Source organism: Lonchura striata, chromosome 5 (genome assembly GCF_050655825.1).
Source record: "Lonchura striata isolate lonStrDom1 chromosome 5, ASM5065582v1, whole genome shotgun sequence".
Lineage (NCBI taxonomy): Eukaryota > Metazoa > Chordata > Aves > Passeriformes > Estrildidae > Lonchura > Lonchura striata.
In genome coordinates this window covers 58758766-58777046 of record NC_140707.1, presented here as the reverse complement: position 1 = coordinate 58777046, position 18281 = coordinate 58758766, and the positions used below count along the sequence as shown (strand labels likewise).

At 44.3% G+C, this 18281-nt stretch overlaps 1 protein-coding gene across 3 annotated transcripts in view; it reads left to right on the top strand.

Moving 5' to 3' along the window:
- The window catches only part of ASB2 (ankyrin repeat and SOCS box containing 2), a 51141-nt gene that overhangs the window by 16059 nt on the left and 16801 nt on the right, over positions 1-18281 (top strand). Inside the window, exons 1-7 of one of the 3 annotated variants that reach the window (XM_021541302.4) lie at positions 128-455; positions 6351-6615; positions 8187-8291; positions 12484-12650; positions 13366-13521; positions 15406-15651; positions 17907-18078. In XM_021541302.4, the coding sequence (XP_021396977.3) occupies positions 311-455; positions 6351-6615; positions 8187-8291; positions 12484-12650; positions 13366-13521; positions 15406-15651; positions 17907-18078 (1256 nt within the window). In that variant the 5' untranslated portion in view covers positions 128-310. Of the gene's footprint in view, positions 1-127; positions 456-6350; positions 6616-8186; positions 8292-12483; positions 12651-13365; positions 13522-15405; positions 15652-17906; positions 18079-18281 lie in introns of those variants that run through there. The other 2 variants (XM_085580670.1, XM_021541303.4) reach the window with 2 other exon arrangements.

Here is an 18281-nt window from a genome sequence, read left to right as displayed (position 1 = left end):
CATACTTTACTTAAAAATTATATGGCAATTTTTTTTCTTCTTTAGGTTCCAGAAACATATCCATATATGGTCTACTTGTCAGGGACAATAAATAATGATGTAATAGAAAGGTCAGCTTTGTGTCATTTAGCTCCAGGATGTTGATGAAGTGAAGTTCTTCAGAAAATGCAACAAAGAACTTCAGGATTGGTACAAGTTTCTGCTGTGCATCTTCAAACAGGAAATCTGAGATTGGGAACAACTTATATTTTGGCTTGTATTCACTGATCATGGGGTGATCCAGAAATAAACTCCAGGCTTCAAAGTGAGCATGTTTCAAAGCTGTCCTGCAGTTGATCGAAACATCCAGGCAAAGCAGGGAGACAAATACCATCGAGGATTTTCTGAATTAAGACTTGACCAAGGAGATAACCCATTTCAACACTATTATTACCCTTTTATTTCAGAACAAAAAGGTAATGCAAATATGCATGTTTTGAACTTATTTAGTACTTTCAATCTCTCATTTCGTTATGTCTATGCAAATATTTATTCCTACAGTAATTTGTAACCTAACACCCTAACAGTCTTGGGAGCTTTGTGATTTGCTTTTGTTTGTTTTGGGCTTTGGTATTTTTTTCAAATATGCTATAAAATACTGTCTCTTAAACAAAACAGTAGCTCCGTCATTTTCTTATTTTTCTTTTACTCGCAGGTGGTGCCTGTATCTTTGTCCCTAGAATATCTTGCTCAGAAATCAATGCTTTACCTACAACATACTAATGTAGAATGTAGCATGCAAGGGCACAGTGTGAAAGAGGAAAAATTACATCAGCAAAAAATGTCTTTAATTTTTGAATTTCTAGTTGGCTTGACATGAAGCTAATATTGCACTAATTTCTGTGTGAATTAATATGTTCTGAGGAGAAATAAATGCTTGCAGGTGTATAATTTCTAGTAAAGAATTTGCACAGAATCGTGATTTGGTGACATCAGGGCATATGCCATGCTGATAGGTGACCTGTTTTGACAGCTGGGGCTGAACATGGGGATTTGTTTGCTCAGAGGATTGCTTCGGGAAGCCTGGCTTTGCTCCTTCAGCACTGGGCTAGAACTTGAGTGGTTTGCATAAGCTGTCAGTACAGAGGATCCTTGCTTGTTGCTGCATCAGGACAGCGTGAGGTGTCATCCTTCTGATGTCTCAGCACGGGCAGATCCGATGGGCATTGAAATCTTTCTATTTTTAAAAAAATAATTTGCTTCCTTGTAACAGCTATCCAATATAATACCCTTGGAAAACTGCAAAGTTTTATCAGGAAACTGACCTAAAACGTAGCAAAAATGCGAGCACTTTAAATTCTGGTTTCCATTGCCCGCGGAGGATCTGTCCTGAAAGATGCCACAGTGAGAACTGAAATAGGGCTCAGTTTGCTGTGGAGACATCCAGCCTGTTTGCCTTTCCCCGTGTGTGCTCCTGCTGATTTCAGAAGTAAAGACAAACACGTGGAAAGGCAAACACAGATCTGCAGAAGCAGGAGCTCAACCACTCCTCGCAAAAGGCAAAATGATGAAGCAGCTTCTCTCCTCTCTCTTTTGCAGCCTCCAAAGACTTGGTTATGTTTTCACGAATGTGGTTTATTGCACTCTGAGCCATAAATAACAAGGTTCTGTATTCAGTTACAAGCTCACTGGAATATACTCAGCGCAAAGGCAGGCAAAGCCTGGCTCTGTTCCCTTAATGACCTTGTCACTTATCTGCCATCCTGCTCTGACAGAAATAAGGAATTCTGCTAATTCTGCTGCCTGGGATCTATTGAGGGGGGGTAGCCTCGCTAAGCCTTTTTTTAAAGAAGTGCTATCAACGGGGACCAGTTGTTTCAAATGCTAATGGTATTGAATTGCACGGTTCTGCATGTTCAAAGCCAGCCGTAATCCTTGTTTATTTATGTTGCATCAGGGATCAGAGGCCCATTCTCCTAAGCAGTATGTTGACAGAGCTTGTAGTCCGAACATAATAGCAACATAATTGTGTTTGTCTCTGGCTTTTGCCGTCATGGAGGTGATTACTAGGTAGTCCCCATTGTGAGTAATAACTGTGGTTTCAGAGATCTACCAGGTACAGCTGCTCATCAACACAGGTTAGGAGATCGAAGCATGGTTCTTGCACAAGTATTTTATTTCCAGCCTTACCTTCTGGTCACTGGATGCATCTAAGTTGTCTCTGTATAGCACAGGTCTGATTACACATCTGAATTAACAAACTCTCACTGAAATCAGGATGGCAAAATTAAAATCAGGATCAGACTCTATGTAGAAATGGTGTAAGTTTAGATTTGAGAAGTTCTTGTCAGACTGACTTACTAAATGGCAGCACAGCAGAATTCCAAGACATGTCTCTGCCCAGAGAGATCACTAGTGAAGCCATCAGACCTGGAAGCAAAGCACTCTGTAAAAAATAATATGGTCCCTATAGCCAGAGCTTTAAAAATCAGGTTCTGCTGTCCCAGTAGATGCTGTATGCTACCTGCATGTGGGGATGGGTTCTTGGGCTGCCAGAGAAATGCAGAGTACAGCCAAATGTTAAAGCATTCTCCCAAACACCTAAAGTTAAGATGAAGAATAAATACAGCATTTAACTTTTAAATCTAATTTCAATACTTTAAACCTGCAGTAAGCTGGCTTGGAGCGAGGGAATAGATTCAAGCTGCTTTTAGAAAGACCACTTTGGCCAGATCTTGCTAATCCAGACTTGTTCAAATATTTCTAGCAACAAAGATGGATTTTTTTTCACACCTTCATTACTGAAAGTGGAAAATATTTAGCTTATAGCACATTAGTCTAGTGAGCTTTTATAAGTATGTACTTGGCAGTTCACTGATGGCCTCAGATGGGGTAAACTTAGCCCTGCTGTGTCAGCTGAGCCAGGCCACTGCCAGGTGATGCCACTGAGTTTGGCCTCGGGGAAAGAAGGGTAAACTGAATCAGGCTGTGGTGCATTAGCCTCCAGCCAAGGGCATGTGCTCAGCCTGTTATTGCAGCTCCTTACAGACATAACCCAGACCAGTGCCCCTGTCCTGTAATCCTGCAGCTTCAAACAAAAGCATCCTCAGGTGGAAGGGGAGGGTGGTGGCTTTGCTGTGCTCTGCTGGGAGCTGTAGGGAAGAAGGCATGAGCCCTGCCTCCTGCCAAACTCAGTCACAGCACACGGGCAAACTGCACACACACACTTGTCTGAGCAAGTGGACAGAGCAGGGGGATGCAGGGACAGCTTCAAGCACAACTAGAACACTCTCTGCAGGGGTTCAGGACAGCCAAGGCTGTCCCTGGCTCTCAGGAAGGACCCAAAAGTTCCTGCAGCCCAGGATGTGACCCCCACACCTTCATTGTGTTTGTGCAGTGCCATGGGCAGAACTGGAAGCTTTCTCTGTTTTGAGCCCTATGAAATTTCTCCCTGCAGGATGAGTCAGTGAGGAGAGCTGCAGCCAGCACTGTTTCTGCACTCTATGGAACTCCTGTCAAAATATTTAGATTAGCAAGGTTCACCAACAGGCAGGAGAGGTTCTCCCTTTTCTCTGTGAATAGGTTGGACCCAGTTCACCCCTACAAAGAATAAGAGGATGAAAGAGGAGTAGTCCCCACAAATCTAAAATATTCCCTTTTGCTCCCTTTGCCTTAAGAATGTGTGAAACAAAAGGAAGGAGGGGAAGAAGGTCCAGAAGCAGCCTTTATACCTACATCTATTTGGGATGTGGTGAAACAGCTCCATCAGTTAGCTCCTCTGTGCCAGGGTGTGGAGCTGTGTTGGCAGAGGTGTCCTGTACAGTACTTAAAGCCCAGGCTCCCACAAAAGGCCCTGCAACACCCAGCTCAGATCACAGCAGCGATGGATTCACTGCCATAAGGATGGTAGCAATGGGGAGGATACAGAGGAGGAATGCGTCCCAGCCTGCACTGGTTCAGGGTGCCCTCGGAGGGGAGCAGTTTCATCTCCATTCTTGCCTTCTCCAAGGATTCATTGTGCATCACCTCCATTAGAAGCTTAACATCAGATCCTGCCCTCCCTGCTGACGGCTTTGTTTAGATTTCTGAGTCACCACTGGGGCCAGGTCCCTACATTCAGGCATTGCAGTGCTGGATGCTGCAGAGGACTGCTGGATGTTGCTGCCAGCTGCAGCCGGTGGTTCCACACATCTGCAGCTCACCAGGCACCACGTGAGTTCCGGGGCTGAGAGACTGTGGGAGTACTGCCCAGCGTGCCAGGGGCTGAGCAAGCCCAGCAGCAGCAGAGCTTCTGGACAAACAAAGCTGTGCAATGGTTCCTAGCCAGCTGCTGGCTGGAGAGCAGCCAAAGGCAGGTACAGGAGCATGGGGGCACAGGGAGGCTGCCAGCGGGGTGACATCTGGGCTTGGATCTTTGGGACAGCAAGGGTCACAGTAGAGTAGAGGCACCAACTGAAAAAAAAAAGAAGCAACAGCAGTCATGAGAGATCTGGCTGAAAATAAAGGGGTGAAAAAAAATGAGAAAGAAAAACCACCAAAATTGGGTTGCATTATTTACAGCAATTGAAGGTTTTATTTTGGTGTTTTTCATGGCTGTAAAATATGTCCATTGGTGTTAAAAGTCATAATGTCAATCTTAAATCTGCTGGGCTTCCCTTTACCCTGAAGTCTTCCCATTTTTTCTGAAGTGGACTTAGATCCTGCAGTGGCTGTAGATGTGGGAAATATCACTATGTCTGAAGTGAAAAGCCTAAATCCAAGATTTTAAGTTACTTGATTGATTCAAGTTCTTGCAATTTCTTCAAACTGTATTTGGGGAGCTGCCATTTCCTCCAGGTCAAGACTTGGCTGTGCACACAGCAGCAAGGGCACCTTCCTGCTGGAGTGATGCCCGTGGGCTGCTGGACCCCTGTGCCACAGGTTCAGTGTGAGTGTCCAGGGAACCAGACTGAGCTGGGTGCTTGGGAGAGAGCAGCTGTAAGGGCAAGGGAGCTGACAGCTCCCCTGAGGCTCCTGCTGAGGCAGCTCCTGAGCAGTGGGAAGCTGGGTGGTCCTGCTGTCCCCATGCTCGTGGCTCTGCTGGCTGGCCCAGATCAGCAGGACCTGGTCCTGGGCAGAGCAGGGCAGTGTGTAGCTGAAGGCCAGCCCTGCTGTGGCACTGATGGGACAGGGACTGGCAGCCACAGGGTAGGGGCCAGGCAGCTTTCCTGGTAAGTCCACTGGTACACTCAGCCAGCCCCTCACCTCTCTGCACCTGGGGAAAATGTCCCCACAGTCCTCTCCTGCTGGGTCCCTGTCCTCCCCTGTCATGTCCCTGTCCTCCTGAGCAGCTTGTTCCCATTGCTCCTCATCCTAGTGCTCCCCATTATGTTACACAGTTCTCGTTCAGTGCTTATAAAATCAAACCTATTCTGCAAGGGCTGTCATCTTAAAAGAGTCAAGATTTTCCACCTCCTCCCACCTGTCATCTTCTTAAAAAAAGGCAAGCTTTTCCACCTCCTCCCATAAAACAAACCCTTGGCTCTTTAACACTGATGGCCAGAGTGTTCTCTGGCATCCAAACGAGATCTTGCTAGAGCATTGTACCATTCATTGTATCAGTACTTCCCTATCACTGCTGGAAATTCTGCAGTATTTTGAGTTGTCTTTGCCTTTTAGAGTTCTGCAGTGGTGGTTCACAGTCATTCTGTGATTGCTGAGTGTGGCCAATGTTTCTCACTTCTCTCATTCCCATCTCACTCATGACCTTGAACTTTGTTCTGTGAAAAAGCAAAAAATCAGAAGTGAAACAGACCATTGTGGTGTTGCTCTCTTTGCTGAGTGAAACAAAGTCACTCCAAAGCATAGCTTTGTATGTTGCTTGAAGATCTCCAGATAAGGTGGAAAAAATTACAAAGCTTCTTTGCACTTCATGGTGGAGAACCTGTCCTTACAGAAAACCAGCAAAGAGAAAACTTCCCTTAATTTCCTGCAATTACATCAAGAAATAAAACCAACAAAAAGAGACATACATTGGTCTTCTCCTAAATAAAATTCAAAAATTTATCACTTTAATCTTAAGGGGATTTCCTTTACCTATTTTTCTCTTGAGAGGTGGTAACTAGAATAAGCAGATAAAAACTTGCCTTGCTTGCAACAACTCCCCCTTTTTTAAACACCAGATAAACCAGTTGTTTCTGTGTAATTGAAAGGAGTTAGTTCACTAAGTTTACAGGCAGATTTTAGCTGATAATGTTCTCTCCCTGGTGAAGGATTTCTGAAGGTTTTCTTACTCAGCCTAATTAAGAGGCAGACTCAAATGACAGTACAAGATAGTTGAGGGTTTTTTTTTTGTTTTCCAGATTTTGATGATCACAATTCTCCTTTTACAGGAAAGCAAAGAATTATAAAAATGGCTACGACGGCAGCAAATACTCAAAGACAAGCAATAGGCTGCGAGGAGTACAGTCTGTACAGCAGCCTGAGCGAGGATGAGCTTATAAAGATGGCCATCCAGCAGAGCTTGGAAGAGGACTCGGCGGGCCAGCCGGTGGCCCAGAGCCCCCAGAAGTCGCTGGTGGCCCATGCTGGTGAAGTGGGCGCCCCAAGCCGTGCCAGCCCACACAACCCTCCCTACCGCATCTACCCCTGGCAAAGGTAAGGAGTGCCAGCCTGAGCTGCTCCCCGAGAGCCCTGGCAGGAGGGGAAGGCAGGCTCCCTGTCAGTGCACTGCTCTCTAATTAGCACTGCCAGGCGCCTCCTCTGCCAGGCTGTCATTAGCGTTAAAGCCGGAGCCTGCTATAAATCCAAAGAGGTCAACACTCTACGTGCTCGCAGCGAGAGGAGGATGTGCTTGATGTTGTCTGTTTTAAGCAACAAATTAAAAAAAGGGCACAGCCACAAGCTTTCCTGAACAGAAGCCCTCCCAAGGCCAGCTGCACCTTTCCGCCACTGTATGCCAAGCTTACATTTTGTCAGAGAGGGAGCAAAGCATATGTTATGAGAAAACATAAAAGAGGCACAAAAACCAGGTATATAAAACAGTGAGACCTGACTACCTGTTAAATACTTCCGTTTTTAAAGGGTGTGATTATTCCACATCAGTCTGACTCCAAGGACACCAGTCTTAACCAAGAGCAACTCCAGACACCAAATCATGGCAGCATCCCCCTCCCCTGCAATACTGAGCTGTGGTCACAGAGACTTGCTGACAGTTTCAAACCAAGTCCTTGTTCCCCTTTCATTTTATAAAAGGCAGGTTTCTCAAGGGGGATGGGAATAGATTCCAAAGTCACTTCCAAAGCAAGGAAAAATATCCTTTTAATATTTTAAGTTACTTTAGTGTTCTCTTTATTAATAAACTGAGAGTTACTGAAGTTCTGTTCCTCCTCCTTTTTCATAACTCCACCACCCTCTAATGCCTTGCTCATTACCACCTGTGGTTGTTTGGTTTTCTAGGCTGGGAAACTGGGGATAATTTGATGAGCAGCAAGCATGTGCATAGCTGTGGAATCAGGATGCTGTGCGGCCAGCAGTCCTGCTCCCACCAAAGACTGTGGTTTCTATACGTGGTTACTGTGCACCTCTACAGCCAGCTCTCCTGTAGAGACCTAATGCAGGGGAGAATAAGGGCTTCCCTGGCCATTTGGTCCTGTCCTTGTTGAAGGTCCTTCAACACCTGCTCTTATGGCAAAAAGCATCATTAGCAGTTCTGTGCATTGTCTGTCCTGCCTCAGCCCAGCAGTGTTCAACCTCTCACCAGAGGGAAAACCTCTGGAGCTTGAAGCACTAAATCTGTAGCATGGCTGAACTCTTCTGCCACCTGGGAGAGCAGAGATGGAAATGGAGCTGACATCCAGCAGCTCTGGGTCCTCCTCTGCCCCCACCTCCGACGTGTTTGCATGGCACTTTGGAGGTGACAAATGTCACCTCACCTCACTTTGTGCCTGCTTCCTGTGTGGTGGTGGTAGGGTTAACCACACTGTTGTCTTATATGGTCATTTGAATCCCCTGACGCTTCCTCAGAGGGCCAAAAATAAACTCGAGCCGAGTGAGCAGCTGAATCCAGCGCAGAGCAAGCCGTGGCCATCTGCTTTTATTCAAAGCCCTGACCGGCAGCTCGCTCGCTGTGTCTCTGTGGATGTGTGTCTCTGCTTCTGCCTCAGCATGACCTGTTTCTCCTATTCTGAGTATTTCTCCTTATTTCACTCGTGTCATCGCCACTCCAGATTGGCGGCCCAGCAGACAGGCCGTGCTCAGCCGTCCAGCTCGGGGGCAGCCTGGGGGGTCAGGCGAAGGTGCGACGGCAGCCAGTTCAGCACTTCCCAGTCCGTGTAAGTGTCTCCCTCTCCCTCTCCTGCTTTTCCTTGCAGCCAAAACAAGCCTTGCTACCCGCTCTCTCCCTGAGACATGTCTTCTGGGTGGTGATGGTGCCTGCTGGGGGGAAATGTGGTGTTCATCTGGAGGAGGTCTCACTGACACCTGCACCTCACCCTTGCTTCACTCCTGTTCTTCCTTCCAACCTCCCCGCTGCCCCAGGCCATGCCTGTGCTCTTGGAAGTGACACACCTAAAATATCCCTTGTTCTCTTCTCCCTCTTCGTCTCTCTCCATCCCCCAGTGCTCATGTCCCAGGGACTCTGGGTCAGTCAGAAGCTCTGAGGTGACAAGGACAACAGGGACGGGATGACTGCACTGTGGTTAATTTACATAGGCTGGCTCACTTATCATCAGGATAGATGAGGCAGGCAGGTGCTGATAGTAACTGCATTGGTATTAAGTTCAGGGCTCAGTAATGGGGAAAAGTAGGGGGGAAATGTATCACAGTATATAAACAAGGTGAGAAAGTCCAGTCCTTCAAATAAGTATTTTATAAATGCTCCCATGATGCCATACCTGTTCCCACCCATACCTGTGCTGCCCAGCCATCCAGAGGAGGGCTTACTTGTCCAAGGAGGAAACAGTTTCTTGGCTGTCTGATCCTCCTGGCCATGGTTTGCTGTTGTCAGAGGCTGCAAATAAGCTTAGTTGAACACAGTCATGGATGAGGAAAGCAGAGAGTGACTCAAGCTCTGGCTCAGTACCTGTGTTTAGTGGAAATATGTGGACATGATGGGACCCAATACAAATTTAATTTAGTCCATCTTACAAGTCCCTCCCTGGATGCAGGGATTACCCTTCCACCACTCTCCTTCCTTTCACCTCTCATCCAGCTCTACAATCTTCCCCATCTTCCCCTGTATCCTGGCTGATTCAGACTCAGTTCCTGGCCCTTTGTTGGCATTGCACTCCCTGACATTCTGAAAACCTCTTCCTGCTACAACATGAAGCCAGCCTTATCCCTGTCACCTGCCAGCTTCCCTTGGCCACACTTAAATCACATCCTCTCACTAGGTGCTCTGCACTCCTTGCATGCCTCTTTGTAGAAGACTTGAGGGCAGGCTGTTCTTCTCCACCAGGTAGCTGCATAGATTTCAGTGTACAAGAAAGCTGATAAACTAACCCTCCTCTGCTGCCAGGTACAGCAAAAATATAGCTGGCAAGTCCTAGAAGAGCATGGTGGCATGACTGGCATTTTTATAGCCTTAGTCTCAGAGCTAGGCAGGGATGATGTTTCACTTCACCTGGGGAAGTGGTGTTCCTTCATCCTGCCTGCATCTCTCCAGGCTGTTAGGAAAAGAAGGAGCTTCTTGAACCTTTCCATGCTTTGCTGAACCTCTTCTTCAACACTCAGAACTGACCTCATCATATATCTCATCTGCAAGGGGTATTTATTATCTTGCCTACTGGTCTTTGAAATGCAGTAATTTTTTTCAGTTGCCTATAAGGTTTAGATTTGTTCATATCTTCAGACTTCCTCCATAGTTTTAATGCTCTTATTTTCTATAGCTGATGAAATCCAGGCAGCAGAATGTGGTGGGTTTTTGTAACAGCCAACTATAAGTCAGGCAGAAAACAAGGATTTCACATGGAGATTCATTAAACCTTCTGTTCTGATCTGGAATTTTCTTGGCTAAAGCATCTGCAGCCTGGTCCAGCAAACCCCCTCATCTTACTCAGGAATCATTTAAGGTCAAGGAACCCGGCAGACGTTTGCTTCATTCAACATCTGAGGGCTTAAGCAGAATAGTAACTGATTCTTCACACATTTTTAACCCCAGCACAGATCCAAGGTACCCTCCCTCTTTCCCTGAGGTCTCAGATAATGTGATTTACCTTGCATTTGCTGTGAGCCAGCCCATGCACAGACCCCTGCCATGGCCCACCTGACTGCAGTAATTCATTAAGCACCAGTAATTATATCATGTGCCCAAATCCTGAGGTCACAGCCCTACATGTGTAACATGAGCCTTTGCACAGAACAACAGATGGTTTCAGCAGCCTTGTGCCAGAGGTGTTGAAAGATGAAGATCCCCCACCTCCGCCTCCTCTCCTAGCCAAAAATGCCAATAGTTGCTGTCAGCAGAATTTCACAAAATGCTCAAACACCTGTATAAAAATCCATTATATTTACACAATTAGGAATCTTAGGTTTAGTCCCCAGGGTATGTAAGCAGTGTGGAGATACAGCAGTGTCCCTGGGACGATCGGCCAGCAGTTATCAGGTCAGTCAATTCCTCCCAGGACGGCTGTGGCCAGGACAGCAGCTGTCTGTTCTAGTTGTTATCTTCTCAGGAAAAATGCCTGGCCTTGTGTCCCATACCTCTCCTCATTCCAGTGTTGCTATTTTTGTGACCCTACTGTCTTGAAATCACTGCTTCCAGCTATAGAGAAGGAGCAAGTGGCACCAAGTACTATTTCACCTGGGAAATGGTGTCTTTTCCCATTTTCTGGCACAAGTATTGAGATCATCTGTTCCACTCCTGGCCCTGAATTTATTCTCGGAAAAGCAGCCTGGTGAATTCTTTCAATGCTAATATCAGTGTTTATGGCATAGATTGTGTGCCTTTGGGCAAACTGAAATTAGTGAGGCCTGTGTGAGTTTCAGGCTGTCTGTCCAGCCCCTACAAGGCAATAGAGTTCAGTGCTGGTCTGTAACTCCCATGAAGTGCAGAGGTTGCACCAGTATACTGCTTTGTGAGGACTCCTGTGCTGACCTGCCTATGTTTTTCTCTCTCTGATCTCACTCTGTTGTGGTATTTTAGACTTTCCTCTTGTCATAACTGGAGTTTCTGGTTGTTCCCATCATCACTAGTCTGCGTGACCTCCACCACATGCTATATTCCTGCCCTGGTAATGCTAATAGACTGAGACATGCACCTCTCTCTCACATCTCTCTGTCTTCAGGACTGCAACATTTTCTCTGTAGAGCAAGTTCAAACCACAAATGCTCCAGTGCTTTCTGCAACTTCTTGTTTTCTCTCTCTGCAACTATAGCCCACAGTCATTTCTTGCAAGTCCCAATTAGAACTGGTAAAGTGTTTCCTTCCTTCATGCTGAATCTGTCATTTAGTGCATCACAATAACAAAGCTGTGGCTGCCTTGTCCCAGCACAGCTCAGCTGGAGCCCAAGCAGATGCCAACACTGGGAGGCACAGCCCACCAGCATGCACAGAGCTGCTGCCCACCATGGGCAAGGGTTCTGCCTGCCTTGGCTGCAGGGTATGAGCTCCCCAGTCCCTACCTCTGCCATGCTACTGGCAGGGGTGGCAGGAGGGTGCCAGGTCCTGTTCAGGTGCTGCTGACCTGGGGAGGAGTGGCTGTCAGGCAGTGTTGGGATTCCTGCTCTGTGGGGAGACTCACAGAAGTTGTCAGAGTTGCTCTGCAGTAGGATTGGTGTGCCCAGGTCAGCCCTGCTCTGCAAACACTCAGGGAGTCGGAGAAATGGGTTGCTGCCTGTGTGGAATGCACGCCTGGCAGAGGGATCTGGGTAGGTGGAATTTTTTCAATCCTCTCTGGATGAAGAAAGGAGAGCCAAGACCAACACCCCAGTGTTCACATACTCTAAACAGAGCTCTCCCTACTTCTTAAGGGGACTGGCTAAATTCTGAAAACGGGACTGTGTGAGGAAATAAGAAATAAAAATACAAGAGTAAGATTTATTAATAATTCCTGTTAAATCAAATCTAAAAATTTGTTTTAGGATGAACAAGGGTAATTCTTTTCAAAGCTGATCTTATTTAAAAGATCTCATATGGAACACCATGCCACATGTGTGATGATGCAATTATCAGTCATGGACACTCCACAGTGTATAGAGCAATGTCAGAGCCAATTTTCCACAACTCCTGACACCTAAAATAAAAGTGTTTGTGCAAAACATTTGTTTCATGTAACTAGTTCCCTTACATTGTGAGGAGAGTGATCAGTATCTCCAGACAGTGATTCTTCTGATCTGTTGATAGTAACAAAATTAGAGAAGACAAATTTTACCTTTACAGGCCCTATGGTATAGGGGCCCTACTGTATAAATATGTGCTATATAGGCTACAGGGGTTCACCCTTTTGGGCAAATAAAACAGTGATGTTGCTGCAGAACACTCAGTAATGAAGGAAGCAATAACCAAGTTTTAATCTTGTTTTAAAGAGAAATTGACCCTGTAGTGGCAGCAATCAGGGATGGAGATGAAAAAGCAGTATGCAACATGATGAAATCAGGAAAAAACCTTTCTGTACCTAATAAGGATGGCTGGATACCCCTCCACGAAGCTGCATACTATGGCCAAGTGGGCTGCCTGAGCCTGTTGCAAAAAGGTCAGTGAAGTTTAAACCAACTAATTACAAAAGGGAAAAGAACACAAATAAACTAAAAGGCCAAATTATCAATATTTCAATCCTAGCCTGGGGCTGTGTATGAAGTGTCTTTCCAACTTCCCTGCCTGTATATTAATTTCACCTTCTCTTGGAAAGTGGGTTTCCAGACTGAAGCCTCTAAAAATAACGATATTTGGGAGAAAGTGATACAGGATAGATTCTGCCAAGCCCTGGATTTCCCACGCTCAGGCCTTGAAGCAGAGCTCTCTCCTGTTATGAGCTGCTTGGATGCTGCAAGCTGACAGGAACAACTCCACTTTCCCCTGGGGGAGGATCCAACCCAGCATCTCTTTGCTGATTCTTGAAGTTAATTACTGTAGTTTGTTTTCAAACTTCAGGTGAAGAACAATTGCTCAACAACTTTCTGCATCACTAGTGGCCAAAGCTGAACATTTTAATTTAAACTGAAGACAGGTTTCAATACTCAACCTGAGTTATAGTAACATTATATTAGTATACATTATATATATATACATTAGTGTATATATAATATATCTATTGTACTATATGCATTAGTATATTCCTAACTTACACTGCTTATGGAAATGAATAAACAATAAAAACTGAAACTCTCAGGGATTTAGAAGGGTGCTGGTGCTGCGGATACTTGAGCACTACATGCCACAATGACTTTGGGCTCACCGTTGCTCCACAGCGTACCCAGGCACCATCGACCAGCGCACCCTCAACGAGGAGACAGCTCTGTACCTGGCCACCAGCCGGGGCAACCTGGACTGCCTGCTCACCCTGCTGCAGGCTGGCGCCGAGCCCGACATCTCCAACAAGGCCAGAGAAACGCCGCTCTACAAAGGTGAGGAGCTGCTCCTGCAGGCATGCACAGCTCTGCTGGCACCACCAGGCAGAACTGCAGAATCACTCGTGATGAGGTGCTGAAAGGCAGTGATTAGCTCTGGATTTCTGCTTTCCTGTGATGGTCCTCTATCTCCTATGCCTGACCTGCCATGCCATGGCCTTTATCTCATCCTGTCTCTGCAGACAGGAGCAGCAGCTGTCCTGTGATGGGGTGCTGAGGGTGAGGGACATTCTCAGTAGGGCCCTAAGCACAGGCTGGCTGCACAATGTCCCAGACTTACAGAAAGCTGGCCAGGGAAGCACTATGTATGCTCTGATGAACAGTAGGGCCTAAGTAGCTGCTAGATGTGCAAGCACAGTGACTGTAGACATGCCAGTGATTCATACACTATGGGGGTCAGGCCACGCTGTGTGCTATAGGAGAGTCATAAAGTTATAAACAATTCAGTGAGGTAGATAAACTATTTAACACAGACATATTACTTTGCTGCTGATTGGACAGAACACTTCTTTTAGCAGACTAGCAATATATCCATGATATCACAAACACTCAGAGGAGACGTCTCACACCTTCATGTCCAACCTCCTTTGCTCCTGCCATGACAGTTTTTAGCACTCTAAAACATTAAAAACATATATTACAGGTTTAAACAGCAATCTTGCTCCAACTTTGGATGCCTAGCATTACAGCTGCTTTTAACATGATTTTGGTTTAAAATTCTGGCTTTTAGTTGATCAAGGAAAAGCTGTTCACCTGTCCATTAAAGACACAGTAATGGTTGCAGTAGTAGTAGTAGTACTCATAGTAATAATAATCACAACAACAATGATATGAAAACACCCTTTAGCCAGAGAACTGTTACAAAGAATGAGCTAGCCTTGATGCAGTATCTTCTACACTATCCTCCAACAACAACAACAAAGAGTTAAAAAGACTGTCATAACAAAATAGTCATCCCTCACATTAAATCAAATTAAACTCTGCAGAGCTATGGATAGATAATTACAGAAATGTCTAATTATATAGTTGCTTTCAGTATATGAGTGACATCTGTTTATGGAGGAGAAAACTATGGAGCTATTGCTAAGAAGAATCAGAACTAAAAGGTGGAACCTCTGTGAGAAAAAGACACTATTATTTCAAGAAAAAAACTAATTGCTGTGAAATGTGCTTCTCTTCTGTACAACAGATGCTAATTGTGGTTTTTCAAGGTAGCTACTCATCCTATGTATCTTTAGGTTGGAGTCCTGCCATTAAGGTGCAGAGGAGGCCCCAAGATTTGGGATTCAAAAAGCTGTGGGCAAATTGGTAGAATAAAAATCAACAAAATGCTATTAATTATTAAGAAATTATATTTAGCTCAGGATGGTCCTGAACTATAAATTGAACTATAAATTGAGAAAGTTGTTGGTTTGAGCTTTTTATATTTTCTTGTCTACATGGAGTTTTATCTGCAGTCCATGGCAGTAAGATGAAGAGTCTGTTTGCACAGAATTTGGAAAGAAAGTGTTCAGATCACGTGATTTCTCTAAGTTATTTGTTCTTCATAAATTACTTCCTGTACCTTATCACCTCACTGTGTCCCTGAGGTTTCCTGTTGGTACAAATGTGCTAGGCCAGATTCCCCCAGTACCAGACATGACCCAAGCCCTACACAGGACACTTAGCCAGGTCTAGTTGAAGACTGGCTTCACTGTCACATCCTTTCTGAGCCTCAGACAATGTCACTTGGCAGCAGCCTTTGCTCTCATTAGACCTAAATGGATCTCTGGTCTTACCATGGCCTACTCGTATGATATTGCCTTGGGCTGCATGAAACAGATACACAACACCCAGAATATTTTCAAAAGCTGCCATTCTCTTCCTGTTTTTCTAAAACAGCTTGTGAGCGCAAGAATGCAGAGGCTGCAAGACTCCTGGTGCAGTACAATGCAGATACCAACCATCGCTGCAACCGAGGATGGACCGCTCTCCATGAGGCTGTCTCCCGCAATGACCTGGAGATCATGGATATCCTTGTGAAAGGGGGTGCCAAGATTGAGTCAGCAAATGCCTACGGGATCACCTCTTTGTTTGTGGCAGCTGAGAGTGGGCAGTTGGAAGCTCTGAGATACCTTGCAAGATGTGGTGAGTACAGCTTTCATGCATCTTTTCATTTAATTCTTAATAATTCATAGTTTCCAGGTAATTCTCCCTGGCTCAGTTTTTGTCTCTGGAGGCCAGGCCTAGCCTGCAGAGGCACTAAGTCCCTGCTGCTCCTGATGCTGGAACTGGGTGGGGTCTTTCACAGAGCATCATCTAGACACACGTTCTTCTTCAGCATTCATTCATGATCACCTACTTTGAGAAGTCATGTGGTGCTGTCTGACTGCATTTCCTAATAGCTTTTAAACCCATACTGCTACACACATGTAGCCTAAAATCCAGTCAGTCATAAAAGGCAGCTTCAGGTGGTAATAGATTGCAGAAGTTGAATTTCAGCCAAACCATCTGCTTGTGAACATGTGCAGTGATGGGCAAGGTTAGCTGTCCTCATAATGTATCCTCTGAAAACAGATAAAAGTACTACTGTAGAGTTTATGGGTTTATCAAATAGAAGTAGACTTTCTTTCCCTATGTGTAAATGTTCAAACATATTAAACAGAGTGAATATTAATCTAATTTACACTAAACCTATCATTTACTGCTCCAGTCATGTAAAACATCTTTACAATAAGCACAATACACTTCACTACTATTCTGAGGCGTATATAATTTTCACAATGAACTAATATCTTCAATGTATGTAAGACTTGGGTCCTGCACTTGCAAAACAAGAGTTTACCAGTGATGAAGATAAGAAAAAGTTTTGAAAAAAATAGTATGATTAAGAAAGATATGAGAGTTGGGAAACAAAAAATGTGCTTTGCTGCCCAGCTAGTCTTGTCAGAGAGTTTTGTATGACCAGTTAGTCCATCATGCTGCCTATGACTTAAGAAACTAAGCCAGAATGTGATTTGTGTTTTAAATTAGATAGATATTAAGATTTCCTTAAAGTGCATTTTTGAAAAAAATACACAAGAAAAAGTCCAATAAAACTGTCCAATTGTTTCAAGCCCTGAAAAGCTCTTCTGAGCATCCCAGGAATGATATAATTCATTGCTTATGATGAGCAATTTTCATAATAAAAAGGGTTTCTTTCTCATTAGGAACACAGTCCTGTGTTATGTTTTGTTACTGTAATTCTCCTGATGTTTCCAGCTACAACATCTTCAAAGGGCCAAACACAACACAGATGTTTCAGCTTAGGGTGAGAGCCCAGGGAAATGTTCTCATTGGCAGGGAGTTTTCAGGATCAAACAGAAGACTGATCAGTTTCTTTATTGCAGTTTAGAAGCAAAACTCCAGTGAACTGACATTCCCATTTAGGATACACATAGAGCAGCCTTCTTGAGAACACCATACAATATATGACAGCCAAAATCCAGGCTGAAGGTCCTTAAATACCTACAACAAAAACAGCTAGATTCCATATTGTTTATGGCAAAAAAGTGTTGTCTTGGTTTATACTTGCATGTTATTTATTAAGCAAAAGTACACATTAGAGTTCAAGAAGGAAATTACTAAATAGTCTAGTAGTTAGTTGGTAATATTTATCTTTTTTGTAGTAAAACTTACCATTTGAAGCCTAACTACAACCCTCATGAAGTGAAGAGATACGGCCTCAAGTGCTGAGTTTTGAAATGCAATGTTCATTGATTAGGGCACTCCCAAATAAAACCTGTTTAGAATTGTTGATCAACACTATGCAGATGTCATTTTATAGACTATTATTTTAGCTTGGATACATACTAAAATTAAAAAGAAGTATAAATACTATAAATCTGTGTAATACTTACAGTGTGACTATATAGAGTAAAAATTAGAAATATAAATAAATATATAGCATAAATAAATATCCATAGAATTTTGGAGAGCACCTATTGAGATAGTCTAATCCAAATTCCTGCTCAGGAATAGTATATATACATAGTGTAAACACATAAATATTAATGGAATTACTGTGTTTGAAGGAAAGGCCATGCCATATAAAGAACAGCTCATTTAATTTTTTTTTTACCTTTGAGCTGAATGGAGCCTGGATTCATGATTGGGACCTAACAATTGCCACCCATGATAAACTGTCCCTCATAAAATTCTCATCATATTATAAACCAATGTAAATCTATGATATAAATGTATATAACTGATATGACTGTGCCACCTGTGATATGACCGTGTTCACATCCTCATCCAGCACATTTCATAGCTCCAGTGTCATGGAAATATAAGTGTTCATTCAAAGTATGTTTGTCCCATCTAATTTTAACCTTTTGGTGCTAAAAGGTTTCCTTCCTTCCTAGGTGCTGATATAAATACACAAGCCAGTGATAACGCCTCTGCCCTTTATGAAGCCTGTAAAAATGGACATGTGCCCATTGTGGAGTTTCTTTTGTCCCAAGGAGCAGATGCTAACAAAGCCAATAAGGATGGCCTGTTACCTCTTCACATAGCAGCCAAAAAAGGGATTTGCGAGTAAGTTTTAGTCAGTTTAGTGGTTTCATCTTTTAGACAAGAATCCAAAGTCCTTACAACAAGGAGAATGTAATGTCCCAGAACCAGTTCTGAGCAATGTGAGCAAAGCAGGTAGCAGCTGACAAGTGGCTTTCTGCTTGCAGAGCTCAGGCTGGAGAGCGTGTTTGGAGGCTGGGATGGGATGGGGTGAGCAGCAATGCTCA